This window comes from Symphalangus syndactylus, chromosome 18 (genome assembly GCF_028878055.3).
Source record: "Symphalangus syndactylus isolate Jambi chromosome 18, NHGRI_mSymSyn1-v2.1_pri, whole genome shotgun sequence".
Taxonomy (NCBI): domain Eukaryota; kingdom Metazoa; phylum Chordata; class Mammalia; order Primates; family Hylobatidae; genus Symphalangus; species Symphalangus syndactylus.
In genome coordinates, this window is record NC_072440.2 from 13,436,000 (window position 1) to 13,451,830 (window position 15,831).

General features: G+C 47.2%; 1 protein-coding gene across 2 annotated transcripts in view; it reads right to left on the reverse strand.

Moving 5' to 3' along the window:
• Nucleotides 1–15,831, reverse strand: part of GTSE1 (G2 and S-phase expressed 1) — a 39,398-nt gene that overhangs the window by 21,035 nt on the left and 2,532 nt on the right. For both annotated transcript variants that reach the window (XM_055253954.2, XM_063622543.1), the window contains exons 3-5: nucleotides 6,075–6,132; nucleotides 5,335–5,959; nucleotides 825–989 (exon numbers count right to left, since the gene is read on the reverse strand). In XM_055253954.2, the coding sequence (XP_055109929.1) occupies nucleotides 825–989; nucleotides 5,335–5,959; nucleotides 6,075–6,132 (848 nt within the window). The remainder of the gene's footprint in view (nucleotides 1–824; nucleotides 990–5,334; nucleotides 5,960–6,074; nucleotides 6,133–15,831) is intronic.

Consider the following 15,831-nt stretch of genomic DNA (forward strand, 5'->3'; position numbering starts at 1 on the left):
AATGCAGTGGCATGATCACAGCTCACTGCAGCCTTGACCTCCTGGGCTCAAGCAATCCTCCCACCTCAACATCCCAAATAGCTGGGGCCACAGGCATGCACCACCATGCCTGGCTGATTCTTTTTATTTTTTAGTAGAGATGGGGGCCTCACTATGTTACCCAGGCTGGTCTCAAACTCCTGGGCTCAAATTATCCTCTGGCTTCAGCCTCCCAAAGTGCTGAGATTACATGTGTGAGCCAGTGCACCCAGCCGCTGTTTTCAAAACATCAACATCTCATGTCATCTGTTCAAGAACTCTACCTAAGGGAAATGGAATATCCCCACCTACAAACTGGAGCTCCGAGCCGCTGACTTTTCCCAACCCACACAGCTCCCAGGGCAGAGGCCAGCCATCAGTGCGCACTGCGAAGCCAGTATTCTTTGCATGTATTTTGCAGGCTGCCTCTTGTGGGTGTATTTTCAACTTTTCCACCTTTTTTTTTTTTTTTTTTGAGACAGGGTCTCATTGTCACCCAATCTGGAGTGCAGTGGCATGATTATGACTCACCGCAGCCTTGACCTCCTGGCCTCAAGCAGTCATCCCACCTCAGCCTCCCGTGTAGCTGGGACTACCGTTGCGCACCACCATGCCCAGCTAATTTTTGTATTTTTTGTAGAGATGGGTTTCATCATGTTTCTCTGGCTGGTCTTGAACTCCCGGGCTCAAGTGATCCTCCCACCTTGGCCTCCCAAAATGCTAGGATTTTAATCCAAAGCACTTGTACAAACAGCTGCCACCTCATTCCCAGCAACCACAAGTTTGGGCCCCAGCAGCCAACTCACCTTGTTTGGAACAGGGATCGCCCGCTTGCCCTGGCCCAAGTGGCTTCCGGCGGCTGGCACATTGACAGCACCCGGGGCAGGTTTGTCAGGGAGAACATCCCGGTGGGATTCCTTCTCAGCTGGGATTTTTGTCCTGGAAGGACTAGCTGGAATCTCTTTCTTGGGCTGAAATTTTTAATTTGAACTGTGAGAACTGTCTAGTGCTTAACAATGTACAGAGATACTCAGGCTTCCATTCAGAGCAAGCCCAGGCACCATCTTCCCCAATGCTACACATGCTCCTCCATTCATCAGCTAGATTGAAGGGAAGAGAGCAAGCAGTTCACATCCTCCACCAAATCACTATGGACAAAAGTGATGATGGATTTTGCTTCCTCATTAAAAACAGCATCAAATGATACCAACACAGGTCATTAATAGAAGAGAGGTCCTTTAAAGCCATTCCCCAGTCAGGATCCTTATTTAAGAATGATAATGAGAAAGCTGGTCTAGTTACACAAATTTTAAAATGCTGTACAGAAAGGACTCATCCATTAAATGGTCATCTCTACCAGAGAAGCTGCTCAATTGCAATAAATCTTCTTGGTCTAGGACTGAAAGCCATTTTCTTTGGCCAGCAGAGTCAAAAAATAAGTTCTTGACATATTTAGGGACAAGGGAATTCATGGAACTAATTCATACTTACATAAATAGCCCCCTTATAACAGGAGAGTTAATATGATAACAGCAATAGAAGCTCAGAGTGGTAAAGATGCAGTAGTAACTTTTTCTCTTTATAGCATTTCTAAAAATTGAGATACTTCTCATAACGTAAAATTCACTATTTTAAACAGTATACTTCAGTGGTTTTTAGTAGATCTGTTATGTTGTACAACCAGCACAAGCTAATCTTAAAATATAGTGGTGTCCCAAAACAGAATCTGTACTCGGCCAGGCGCAGTGGCTCACGCCTGTAATCCCAGCACTTTGTGAGGCCGAGGCGGGCAGATCACCTGAGGTCAGGAGTTTGAGACCAGCCTGACTAATATGATGAAACCCTGTCTCTACTAAAAATACAAAAATTAGCCGGGCACGGTGGCAGGCACCTGTAATCCCAGCTACTTGGGAGGCTGAGACAGGAGAACTGCTTGAACCCGAGAGGCAGAGGATGCAGTGAGTCCAGATCGCACCATTGCACTCTGGTCTGGGCAACAAAAGCAAAACTCTGTCTCAGGAAAAACAAAACAAAACAAAAAAAACAACCTGTACCCATTAGCAGTTCTCCCCATTCCCTCATCCTCCCCAGCCCCACCTAGGGAAGCACTCAACCACACCTCTGTCATTGGCCTGTCATAGTCATTTCATATAAATGGAACCATACGACATGGGACCTTTTGTTATGGCCTCTCTCACTGAGCAAAATGTTTTCAAGGGTCGTCTGTGTTAAGCATGTATCAGTACTGTGTTTCTCTCTTTTTTTTTTATTTGAGATGGAGTCTCGCTGTGTCTCCCAGGCTAAAGTGCAGTGGCGCCATCTTGGCTCACTGCAACCTCCACCTCCTGGGTTCAAGCAATTCTCCTGCCTCAGCCTCCCAAGTAGCTGGGATTACAGGTGTGCACCACCATACTCAGCTAATTTTTGTATTTTTTTGTAGAGACGGGGTTTCGCCATGTTGGCCAGGCTGGGCTCAAACTCCTGACCTCAGGTGATTCGCCCAACCTTGGCGTCCCAAAGTGCTGTGATCACAGGTGTGAGCTATCATGCCCAGAAGTTTCTTTTTATTGCCAAAAATAAACCAGTCTGGATAGACTGCATTTTCTTTACCCATTCATCATTTGCTGGATGCCTGGGTTGGTCCTACTTTTTTGGCTGTTATGAATAATGCTGCTTTGAACATCTGCATGTGGATTTTTCTGTGGATATGATTTCAATTCTCTCAGGTCTGTGTACTAAGGAGTGGAATTGCTGGGTCCCATGGGACCCTCTACACTTAGTTTTTTGAGGAGCTGCCAAACTGTTTCCACAACAGCTGCCCCATTTCACGGTCCCACCAGCAGTACATGAGCTTCCAGCTTCTCCACATCCTCAACCTCCTCCTCATCCTCCACATCCTCATCCTCAAAATAACACTTGTTATTTTCTTTTTCTTCTTCCTTTACGCATCCTAGCAGTTGTCTGTAAAGCACACTTTTAAGTAGGTGTTACAATCAAGTGGTCCACCCATTGCTAATGACTCCTCACAGGAGTAAGGGTGTGCCATGAGCCACTCTAGAAGTGAGTGACTTCTCCCAGAGAAACATGCAGGATGCAGCGGGGCTCCCACGTGTGTGTGAGTGCATCTCAGCTGTGCGGACAATGCCCTGTCCACTGGGGACAAGCTCTCTGGACCCCAGCTCACCAGACCAGGAGATCAAAGGAGATGCTTCGACGGGTCTGGAGCAGCCCAAATCACACCATCTCTCTCCCCAAATCCATGCGTGCTACATGCACAATCCCTGTCCCAAGTCCACGTGTGCTCCACAGAGCAAGACCCATCCTGTTGCGGGAAGTCAGGGACCCCAAACGGAGGGACCGGCTGAAGCCATGGCAGAAGAACGTGGATTGTGAAAATTTCATGGACATTTATTAGTTCCCCAAATTAATACTTTTATAATTTCTTATGCCTGTCTTTACTGCAATCTCTAAACATAAATTGTAAAGATTTCATGGACACATCACTTCCTCAATCAATACCCTTGTGATTTCCTATGCCTGTCTTTAGTCTCTTAATCCTGTCAGCTGAGGAGGATGTATATAGCCTCAGGACCCTGTAATAATTGCATTAACTGCACAAATTGTACAGCATGTGTGTTTGAGCAATATGAAATGTGGGCACCTTGAAAAAAGAACAGGATAACAGCGATTGTTCAGCGAATAAGAGAGATAACCTTAAACTCTGACCGATGGTGAGCTGGGCGGAACAGAGCCGTATTTCTCTTCTTTCAAAAGCAAATGGGAGAAATATCGCTGAATTCTTTTTCTCAGCGTGGAACATCCCTGAGAAAGAGAATGTGCACCTGGGGGTGGATCTCTGAACTGGCCCCTCAGGCGTGGCTGTCTCTTATGGTCAAGGCTGCAGGGGTGAAATAGACCCCAGTCTCCCATAGCGCTCCCAAGCTTATTAGGAAGAGGAAATTTCCACCTAATAAATTTTGGTCAGACCGGTTGATCTCAAAACCCTGTCTCCTGATAAGATGTTATCAATGACAATGGTGCCCGAAACTTCATTAGCAATTTTAATTTCGCCTCGGTCCTGTGATCTCGCCCTGCCTCCACTTGCCTTGTGGTATTCTATTACCTTGTAAAGTACTTGATGTCTGTGACCCACACCTATTCGCACACTCCCTCCCCTTTTGAAACTCCCTAATAAAACTTGCTGGTTTTTGTGGCTTGTGAGGGCATCATGGAACCTACAGACATGTGTTATCTTCCCCCGATGCTCAGCTTTAAAATTTCTCTCTTTTGTACTCTGTCCCTTTATTTCTCAAGCTGGCCGATGCTTAAGGAAAATAGAAAAGAACCTACGTGAATATTGGGGCAGGTTCCCCGATACCATCCCACTCTTATTCTAGAAACATCATGGTAGGAATCTACATCCCAAACGGGCTCCAAAAAAAAGAGTTTTCAGGACCAAGAGACAGGCCCCAGCTATTGGGGATGGCAGTGCCGGGCATACCTCCTTGTCAAGGGCAGTGCATGGCAGCTGTACCTCGGCTGGCTTCCGTTCTTGGCTCTCACCACAGGGAGTCACGTGGCTCAGGAGATGGGCTTGGTGGGGGTAAAGGTATTTCTGGGCCCTTGCTGAGCATTCTGCATCTGCCTGCACCTCCTAACAGCCCCACCCAGGGTCATTCCTCTGTATGTGCTGCCCGGGGGAGGGGGCAGAGCTGGGAATGGGCTGCAGGGTGGGCCCCGGGGCTCCCACCCGCCCCATCCTCCTCTCTGTGGCCTCTCCCAAGCAAGAGCCAGATTGGGCAGCCCTGGCAGCAAGCCCTGTGCTCACAACCACCTTTCCCCCAGACCTCCAGGACCCTCAGTGTCTCAGAGTTGGCAGACTGCACCCAAAGGCACCCCTGTCAACTGCCACCTCCCAGGAAAGCTCACCTCACTGAATGCCCAGGAGGAATGCAGTGTAAACTGAGGCACGGTCAAGGAGGCTGACTAGCAGCTATTGCAGAAGAGGGGAGTTTTTGGAAGAGGTTGCTTGTTAAAGCAAATGAAATCCCTACTGTGTGGTATATCCAGCATTGTAACAAAACAAAAGGAACAACTTCAGACGGAATTTAGGAAGAAGTACTAGGTCAACCCAACCCTACCCAAGCCACCCCCACATCAGCTCCCTATTGGCGACTGCTTTTCCTGGACCCCGCATTCCTGTGTTTCGGAGGCCTCAGAGCCTCGCCACCTCCGGAAACCCATGTGGCTTCTGTGAGAGGGCTGAGGGGCAAGGAGTGGCGGCTCCCCAGGCAGGCGCCCTGCTATGGCATTTACCTTCTCCGCAGCCCCAGGGATGCTTCTTCCTCTAACAGAGGCCGCTCGAGGCAGCAGCAATTTGGTCCCGGGCTTCCTCTGAGTCGCTGCCTGACTTGGAGCATGAGCACTGCATGATTCCCTGGGCAAAGCATGCGCAGAGTGTGGAGGCCCCGGTGCCCGGGCGAGGCTGGCCTGGGCACCAGAGCTGGGCAGGGCCAGGGAGGAGGCCAAGAGCTGAGGCTCGCCCACAGGGGGCCCCAGCAAGGGGCTGTCTGACAGGTAGTATGTCTCCCTTTTAAGAGACGTGGGGCTTTTCTTCATTTCCTTTTCTTTCTCAAAGAGGTTTATTTTTGATTTTGACTCCTGTATGAATCTTTCCACGCCCTGGCTCCGAGGGTCTTCAGGCTTGGCAGCTTGGGCCGCCTGGTTCCGGCTGCTGCTCTCAATCTGTAAAGCCAGTAGGTGAGCTTCTTTGTACACTTCCACGAACTTCTCCCCGGCCAGAGGGCTCCAGGCAAAGGGACTCTCAGATGCGGGCAACGGAGGCTGTTCGGGAACCGGATTATTTAATTCCAAGCTGGCAGCAATACATCTTTCTTTATGTCCAACGGGTCCGAAGAAGACTTCATCATCTTCATTTGCACTATTTGTTTAAAAAAAGAATGATTAATAACTCATAACACTGGCATTTAAAGGGAAGACTAAAATTACTGAATGTGGTTATGCCCAAGGCAAGGGAAGAAAACTCATTTGTTTACCTTGAAGAAGACAATGAAAGATCGAAGTCAAATTTTTCATCAGCCAAAAGAAGAATGTCTAGGGGGAAAAATCCACTGTTATTTTAGTGCCACAGCTGATAAAGAGAAAAATATTACCAGGCTCTATAGCTTGGAATTAAATAAAGGTACTGTGAAATTTCACTCCCCAAAGTGTATCCTGTCATGATGCTAATTTAGTTTTTCATAGGGGGCTCTAAGTTAAATTTTTTCCTTTTTAAAAAAATTTTTAAATTTTTTCTAGTGACGAAGTCTCGCTATGTTGACCAGGCTGGTCTCAAACTCCTGGCCTCAAGTGATCCTCCTGGTGTGGCCTCCCAAAGTGCTGGGGTTACAGGTGTGAGCCACCATGCCTGGCCAGTTTTTTTTTTTTTTAATTGCATCAGCCGTCCGGGGGCAGTGGCTTACACCTGTAACTCCAGCACTTTGGGAGGTCTAGACGGGCGGATCACGAGGTCAAGAGATCAAGACCAGCCTGGCCAACATAGTGAAACCCCATCTCTACTAAAAATACAAAAATTAGCTGGGCATGGTAGCGCACACCTGTAGTCCCAGCTACTCGGAGGCTGAGGCAGGAGAATCGCTTGAACCCAGGAGGCGGAAGTTGCAGTGAGCCAAGATGGCACCACTGCACTCCAGCCTGGGTGACAGAGAGACACTCCGTCTCAAAAAAAAAGAAATTGCATCAGCCATTCTATGTTCGCTAAGCCACTCAAAAGCTTAGGTCCTTACTTTTAAGATATAATCTAAAATGCATTCACTGACTCATTCAACTAGCTTTTCAAGAAGAGATAAGTCATTTTCCAGGTATAGAATATTTTCAAAAGACCACCTGCCTCAGCTCCCCTAGAATTAAATTCCCCTCTTACAAGCTACAAAACATCTATTCATAGTTCAACAATGAATTTAATATTACTCAAATGCACAGAGTAGGGACTCGATAAGAATTCATTGACCGCCATTGCTTCTTGGAGTCCTTCCTGAACCCTCAGATAAAATGTACTCTGTACCCCACCCCATCCACAATTCTATCACAGCTGGCATGGCCCTGTCTGCCCAGGTCCCTCTAAAACAGATCGCAGGCTCCAGGTTAGTGGGTCCCTCTGCAGGGGCAGCTGCTCCCTCCTCCAGCTTCCCACAAGGCTCCCGCAGTGCCTGGACCTCACTTCTACCACTGCACTAGCCTCTGTGAGTGCCTCTTGACCCTTCTATGGCCCCAACTAGACTATAAGCTCCTCCAAGATAACAGTGTCTAACACTAACCCAAATTCCCAAATGTCCAGCTAAGGGCCTGGACCCTTAGCAAATATTTATCAAAATGCACTGAAATACAGTATTTACTCAATACTGTAAAGCTTATAAAGCTCTCCCATAAATGTTTTCATCTTAATAAACAATGAAGGCTGGGCAAAGCGGCTCACGCCTGTAATCTCAGCAGTTTGGGAGGCTGAGGCGGGCAGATCACTTGTGGTCAGAAGTTCGAGATCAGCCTGGCCAACATGGCAAAATCCCATCTTTACTAAAAATAAAGAATAAAAAAATTAGCCAAGTGTGGTGGTGTGCACCTGTAATCCCAGCTACTGGGAAGGCTGAGGCAGGAGAATTGCTTGAACCTGGGAGGCAGAGGTTGCAGTGAGCCAAGATCGCACCATTGCACTTCAGCCTGGGTGATAGAGTGAGACTCCGTCTCAAAAAACAAAACAAAACAGGCTGGGCGCAGTGGCTCATTCCTGTAATCCCAGCACTTTGGGAGGCTGAGGCGGGCGGATCATAAGGTCAGGAGATTGAGACCATCCTGGCTAACATGGTGAAACCCCGTCTCTACTAAAAACACAAAAAATTAGCCGGGCATGGTGGCGGGTGCCTGTAGTCTCAGCTACTCGGGAGCCTGAGGCAGGAGAATGGCGTGAACCCGGGAGGCGGAGCTTGCAGTGAGCAAAGATCGCAGCACTGCACTCCAGCCTGGGCGACTGAGTGAGACTCCATCTCAAAAAAAAAAAAAAAAAAAAACACAGCATGCTTCTCAAAAACCATAAAATTTGAAAATATACTAATATCCTAATTTGGTCCTAATTAATCAATTACTCTTAATTACCTAATCAAGGAGAAGTTAGAACAAATGCACAAAAGAAAAGAGAAATAACCACACAGAGAGGGAATGAAAAGATCCACAAGCACATCTGTCAACTTCATGCACATAAACCTAAGAACTTGCCTGAAAGAGCTAATTTTCTAGGAAAACATAATTTTATTTATTCTTTTTTTTTTTTGAGATGGAGTCTCTGTCACCCAGGCTGGAGTGCAGTGGGGTGATCTTGGCTCACTGCAACCTCCGCCTCCCAGGTTCAAGAGATTCTTCTGCCTCAGCCTCCTGAGTAGCTGGGATTATAGGCACGTGCCACCACACCGGGCTAATTTTTGTATTTTTAGTAGAGACGGGGTTTCACCATTTTGGCCAGGCTGGTCTCAAATTCCTGATCTTGTGATCCAGCTGCCTCAGCCTCCCAAAGTGCTGGGATTACAGGCGTGAGCCACTACACCTGGTATATTCTTTTTATTTTTATTTTTTATTTTATTTATTTTGAGATGGAGTCTCACTCTGTTGCCCAGGCTGGAGTGCAGTGGCGCGGTCTCGGCTCACTGCAAGCTCCGCCTCCCGGGTTCACGCCATTCTCCTGCCTCAGCCTCCCGAGTAGTTGGGACCACAGGTGCCCGCCACCATGCCCGGCTAATTTTTTTTATTTTTAGTAGAGACGGGGTTCCACTGTGTCAGCCAGGATGGTCTCAATCTCCTGATCTCGTGATCCGCCCACCTTGGCCTCCCAAAGTGCTGGGATTACAGGCGTGAGCCACTGCGCCCAGCCTATTCTTTTTATTTGAGATGGAGTCTCACTCTGTCACTCAGGCTGGAGTGCAGTGGTGTGATCTCGGCTCACTACAACCTCTGCCTCCTGGGTTCAAGCGATTCTCCTGCCTCAGCCTCCCGAGTAGCTGGGACTACAGGCACGTGCCACCACGCCCGGCTAATTTTTTGTATTTTTAGTAGAGATGGGGTTTCACAGTGTTAGCCAGGATGGTCTCGATCTCCTGACCTCGTGATCCCTCCACCTCGGCCTTCCAAAGTGCTGGGATTACAGGTGTGAGCCACTGCGCCCAGTCTATTTTTTATTTAAATTATCTAAATGTACTTATTTATAAAACTGACTCCAGAAGACACAGAAAATCTTAATACTTCAATAACCAGCGAAATGTATTAAAGAGCTGTCTTCTTCAAAAAAGTGTCCCAACTAGATTCATAGGATAATTGTATCAAAACATTAAAGAACAAATAATTCCAATACTATTTACATCACTCCAGGGGATTAAAAGAAAAAAAAACTTTCCAACTTACTTCTACGAGGCAAGTAAGTATGTTACCAAAAAATCTATAAAGTGATCAATAAAGAAAGTAAAGACCAGCCTTACTTACATCAGCATAATAATCCTGTTTCTTTTTTTGAGACAGGGTCTTGCTCTGTCACCCAGGCTGCAGTGCAGTGGCGCAATCATAGCTCACTGCAGCCTCGAACTCCTGGACTCAAGGGATCCTCCTGTCTCGGCTTCCTGAGTAGCTGGGACTACAGGCACGCACCACCATGCCTGGCTAATATTTGTATTTTTTGTAGAGATGGGGTCTTCTCATGTTGCCCAGGCTGGTCTCGAACTGCTGGGCTCAAGCATTCCTCCTACCTTGGCCTCCCAAAGTGCTGGGATTACAGGTATGAGCTACCACACCTGGCCTAACATAAAACTCTTTTATTTATTTATTTATTTATTTTTTGAGACGGAGTCTCGCTCTGTGGCCCAGGCTGGAGTGCAGTGGCGCAATCTCGGCTCACTGCAAGCTCCGCCTCCCGGGTTCACGCCATTCTCCTGCCTCAGCCTCTCTGAGTAGCTGGGACTACAGGCGCCCGCCACCACGCCCGGCTAATTTTTTTGTATTTTTAGTAGAGACGGGGTTTCACCGTGGTCTCGATCTCCTGACCTGGTGATCCGCCCGCCTCGGCCTCCCAAAGTGCTGGGATTACAGGCGTGAGCCACTGCGCCCGGCCTAACATAAAACTCTTTAACAAGAATACTAGCAAAAAGAGTCCTGCAACACATTAAAGTGGTAATAATATAATATGACCAAGCTCCCTGCATTTCACGACTGTGAGATGGTTTCATTTCATACAATCTACTCATATAATCATTTTATTACTAGAGCTAAAGAGAAAACCATGATTGTCTCCACATATGTTGAATGGGCATATGATAAAATACAACATACATTCTTGATTTTAGAGGCTCTTAATGAAAAGTAATAGATATATTATATAAGGAAATACCCATCTCAACCCAAAGCCAACATTACATTCAGTGGGATAACGTCAGAAGTACTCCTTCTAAAGACAGGAACAAATTGATCTCACCAGTTAGGATAGACTAACATGCTGAAGTAACAACCCTTAAAACAACAAAGGTAGGCCAGGTATGGTGGCTCGTGCCTGTAATCCCAGCACTTTGGGAGGCCAAGGAGGATCACTTGAGGCCCAGGGGTTCAAGGCCAGCCCTCACAACATAGCGAGACTTCGTCTCTACAAAAGGAAAAAAAAAATGAGCGGAGTATAGTGCCATACACCTGTAGTCCCGGCTACTCAGGATGCTGAGCCCAGGAGCTTGCGGCTGCAGTGAGCTACGATCGAGCCACTGCACTCCAGCCTGGGCAACAGAGTGAGAGACACTGTCTCCAAACAAACAAAAAACCACAAAGGTATATTTCTCACTCAAAATATATGTCTGCAGAGGGGTAGGCTGGGGCCCTGCTCCCCGGCCTCCTCACTCCAGGACCCCAACTGATGGAGCCTCCACCATCAGGAACACCGCTGGTCTCCATGGCAGGAAGGAAAAGAACCAGTTCCACACTGGTTCTTAAAGATTTCCATCCAGAAATGACACATATGACAACATTCCCGTTTCACTGGCCAAGTGAGTCACCTGAGCCAACTGAATTTCAAGTGAACAGGGAGTATAATTCTATTACATGCCCAGAAAACAAACACGTAGAAATGCTAATGAATAGCACCTATGACTACCATTTCCTTGGAAATTAACCCATAACTCAGTATCGGACTTAATGAAAAACCACAGAAGCAATTCCATTAAAGCCAGGCACGTGGCAATGACATCTCTAAGCACAATTCTTAACACTGTTCTGGACACATGAAGCAAGACAATCAGGCAAAGGAAGGAATGTGGAGGTAAAATGATCACACTGCACAGATGCCATGATTACAGACACAAGAAACAAATCAAGAAGATCAACGGAAAACTATTATAAGTAGTAGAAGGATAAAAGAACATGGCTAAGGACAAAATCATTACAGAGCAATCAACAACTTTCATATCTACAAAGAACAGTGAGAAGATATCATGGAAGAAAATACTTCGTTTCTAGCAGCAATGAAATGCAAAATAACGATAAACAAACCTAACAAGAAATATACAAAATGGATATAAAGAAGACTTGGTATATCATAAAAGTAACATATCAAATAAAGAGGGAAAGTAGACCGGGCAGGGTGGCTCACGTCTGTAATCTCAGCACTTTGGGAGGCCGAGGCAGGTGGATCACAAGGTCAGGAGATCGAGATCATCCTGGCTAACATGGTAAAACCCCATCTCTACTAAAAAATACAAAAAATTAGCCGGGCGTGGTGGCGGGCGCCTGTTGTCCCAGCTACTTGGGAGGCTGAGGCAGGAGAATGGCGTGAACCCGGGAGGCGAAGCTTGCAGTGAGCCAAGATCGCGCCACTGCACTCCAGCCTGGGTGACAGAGCAAGACTCCATCTCCAAAAAAAAAAAAAAAAAGAAAAGAAAAAAAGAGGCCGGGCGCGGTGGCTCATGCTTGTAATCCCAGCACTTTGGGAGGCCGAGGCGGGCGGATCACGAGGTCAGGAGATGGAGACCACGGTGAAACCCCGTCTCTACTAAAAATACAAAAAATTAGCCGGGCGTGGTGGCGGGCGCCTGTAGTCCCAGCTACTCGGAGAGGCTGAGGCAGGAGAATGGCATGAACCCGGGAGGCGGAGCTTGCAGTGAGCCGAGATTGCGCCACTGCACTCCAGCCTGGGCGACAGAGCGAGACTCCGTCTCAAAAAAAAAAAAAAAAAAGGGAAAGTGAAAAAATGGTATCAAAATAAACTACATAATCATCTGGAAAAATGCCAACTAAGTTTGGTCCATGCCTCACACCACATCAGGCCAAATTCCAAACAAATCGAGGACTCAATGGAAAAAAAAAACAAAGCCCTAAACAAACAAGAATCAACTATGAGGAAACTTTTGTAACTTGGGAGTGTGGACTTCTAACTATGACACTAAACTGGAAGCTACCAGAGATTGATCAGCTGGGCCCAGCAGCTCACATCTGTAATCCCAGCACTTTGGGAGGCTGAGATGGGAGCAACGCTTGAGCCCAGGAGTAGTTTGAGACCAGCCTAGACAACATAGGGAGACCTCGTCTGTACAAAAAAATACAAAAATTAGCTGGGCATGGTAGTCTCAGCTACTAGGGAGGCTTAGGAAGGAGGATCGCATGAGCCCGGGAGGTCAAAGCTGCAGTGAGCCACAATCTCGCCACTGCACTCAGGCCCAGGCAACAGAACAAGAATGTGTCTCAAAAAATAAATAAATAAAAAATAAAAGATTGACCTTCAAACATTAAAATTTGTAACATCTCTGTGTGGCAAAAATCACAATAAGTTAAACAAGAAATGGGGAAAAGAATATTTGCAACTCACTTCATAAAGGGCTAATTCATGAAGCGTATCTATAAAGTAATAAAAAAATTAACAATCTAATAAAGCTAGAAAAAGGATACAAACATAAAGTTCACAGAAAATAAAACAAAACATTCTTTTTTTTTTTTTTTGAGACGGAGTTTCGCTCTTGTTGCTCAGGCTGGAGTGCAATGGTGCGATCTCGGCTCACTGCAACCTCTGCCTCCCGGGTTCAAGCGATTCTCCCGCCTCAGCCTCCCGAGTAGCTGGGATCGCAGGTATGCACCAGCATGTCTGGCTAATTTTGTATTTTTAGTAGAGACGGGGTTTCTGCATGTTGGTCAGGCTGGTCTCGAACTCCCGACCTCAGGTGATCTGCCTGCCCTGGCCTCCCAAACTGTTGGGATGACAGGCCTGAGCCACCGCACCTGGCCGAAACATTCTTAAATAGATGGCAAGAAGTTCAGCCTCACTCAAAAATAAGAGTAACGAGGCTGGGCGCTGTGGCTCCCGCCTATAATCCCAGCACTTTGGGAGGTCAAGGTGGGTGGATCACATGAGGTCAGGAGTTCGAGACCAGCCTGGCCAACATGGTGAAACCTCGTCTTTACTAAAAATACAAAAAATTAGCCAGGCGTGGTGGCACATGCCTGTAATCCCAGCTACTTGGGAGGGTGAGGCAGGAGAATTGCTGGAACCCGGGAGGAGGAGGTTGCGTTGAGCCGAGATCACACCATTGCACTCCAGCCTAGGGGACAAAAGGGAAACTCTGTCTCAAAAAAAAAAAAAAAAAGTAATTAAAAATAAACTTACTCTGAGAATCTACTTTTTCCCTATATGATTGGCAAAACTCAAAGATGTATGAACTATAGGCAAGGTTGTGGGGAAAGAGACAATTTCTACACTGCTGGGGAAGGTGTAAATTATCACAGCTCTCTAGAGGGCCTGGCAGTACCTATGAAAGTAAGAAACACACACCCTCTTCGACCCAGCAAGTCTACTTCTGCGAGTGTATCCTACAGACACTCACAGGTGTGGAAAGCAATGTGTTGTGCAGTTATGCGGCGTCCACAGCTATTTACTGCAGCATCATTGGTAACAGCAAGACACTAGGCACAAACTAAACGTTCACCCACAGCAGATGAGACGAATGACACATCCCCAAGGTGCAACCTTATATAGGTACAAAAACTAGTAATGCTCTTCATGTGTTGATACACAATATTCATCAAGATAAATTAAGCCTCAAAAACAAGATACAGGACAGGGCTCTCCACGCTACATGGAAAGGGGGACGCAACACTCTATGCGTGTTGGCTTGCACTTGCACAAATTATGTCTGGAAGGACACCCAAGAGACTGATGACATCGGTGGCCCTTGGAGGGGGCAAATAGGTGACTAAGAGATATAGAGAGGGAGACATTTCACTTTTTACACCTCTAAATTAGGAAGTCAATTTCAGCAACTTCCAACTGTCTGGCGTGGAAAAAGAATCCAGGACCAGAACTCAGGGAAGCAGTCTTCTGCTCCAGGCTCTGTGACTGGCTCCAAGGGGTCCCGGGCTGGCTGACTTGCGCATCCTGCAAACACATGAGCACCCACAACAGACCACATCCTTCACTAGGTGCCAGGCAGACTTGGGGTACATGCAGCCTGCCCTGGAGGGTGCCCCAGGCAGTGCAGTGAGAGACATGGAGAGGCGGGAACACCTCTGAGAAAGTATCAAAGCATGTGTGAGAGGAACGGGTCAGAAGTCAGAGTGGCTGGAAGAGGTGAACACACAAGTTGGGTCAGATCACAGAGGGTTTGTAAGCCATGGCAAGGAGCTTTTATTTTCTCCAAGGTGGGATAGGAAACTATTACAGGGCTTTAAGAAAAGAGCTTTAGGCCTGGCATGGTAGCTCACGCCTGTAATCCCAGCACAGTGGTAGGCTGAGGCAGGTGGATCACTTGAGGTCGAGTTCGAGACCATCCTGACCAACATGGTGAAACCCCGTCTCTACTGAAAATATAAAACTTAATTGGGCATGGTGGCTCATGCCTTTAATCCCAGCTACTCAGGAGGCTGAGGCAGGAGAATCACTTGAACCCAGGAGACGGAGGTTGCAGTGAGCCAAGATGGCACCACTGCACTCCAGCCTGGTGACAGAACGAGACTCCATCTCAAAAAGAAAAAAAAGGCTGAGCACAGTGGCTCACGCCTGTAATCCCAGCACTTCCGGAGGCCCAGGTGGGCGGATCACGAGATCAGGAGATTGAGACCATCCTGGCTAACACGGTGAAACCCCGTCTCTACTAAAAAAAAAGAAAAAAAAAATTAGCTGGGCGTGGTGGCGGGCACCTGTAGTCCCAGATACTCAGGAGGCTGAGGCAGGAGAATCGCTTGAACCCAAGAGGCGAAGGTTGCAGTAAGCCGAGATCGCGCCATTGCACTCCTGCCTGGCCAACAGTGAGACTCTGTCTCAAAAAAAAAAAAAAAAAAAGAAAGAAAGAAAGAAAAGAAAAGAGCTTTATAATCTAACTTGTGTTTTTAAAAGGTGACGTCACTGTGTAGAAAGCGTATCCGAAAGGAAGCAGGTAATATCCCCTGACATTACAAATGCACATATTAGCCAACGGGAAGTAGAAGCGGGTGAGACAGTGTGGCTGAGACCCAGACAGCAGCATGTGGATGGAGATGGAGAGTCTGTAGACGGATTCAGGGTATCTTCTGAAGGTGGAGAAGACGGTAGTTGGTGATGGCATGAATGTAGGAGGTTCTCAGCTTGGACAGCTGGGTGAAATGGAGAAATAAAATGGGTGATGGGAAAGACAAAAAGAACAGGTTAAGAACAGGGTGTGCAGATGCAGAGGGGGTATGCCGAGTTTGAGATGAGACATGCATGTGAAGATGCCAAATAGGCAGGTGAATATACAAGCCCAGAGCTCGGAGGAGAGG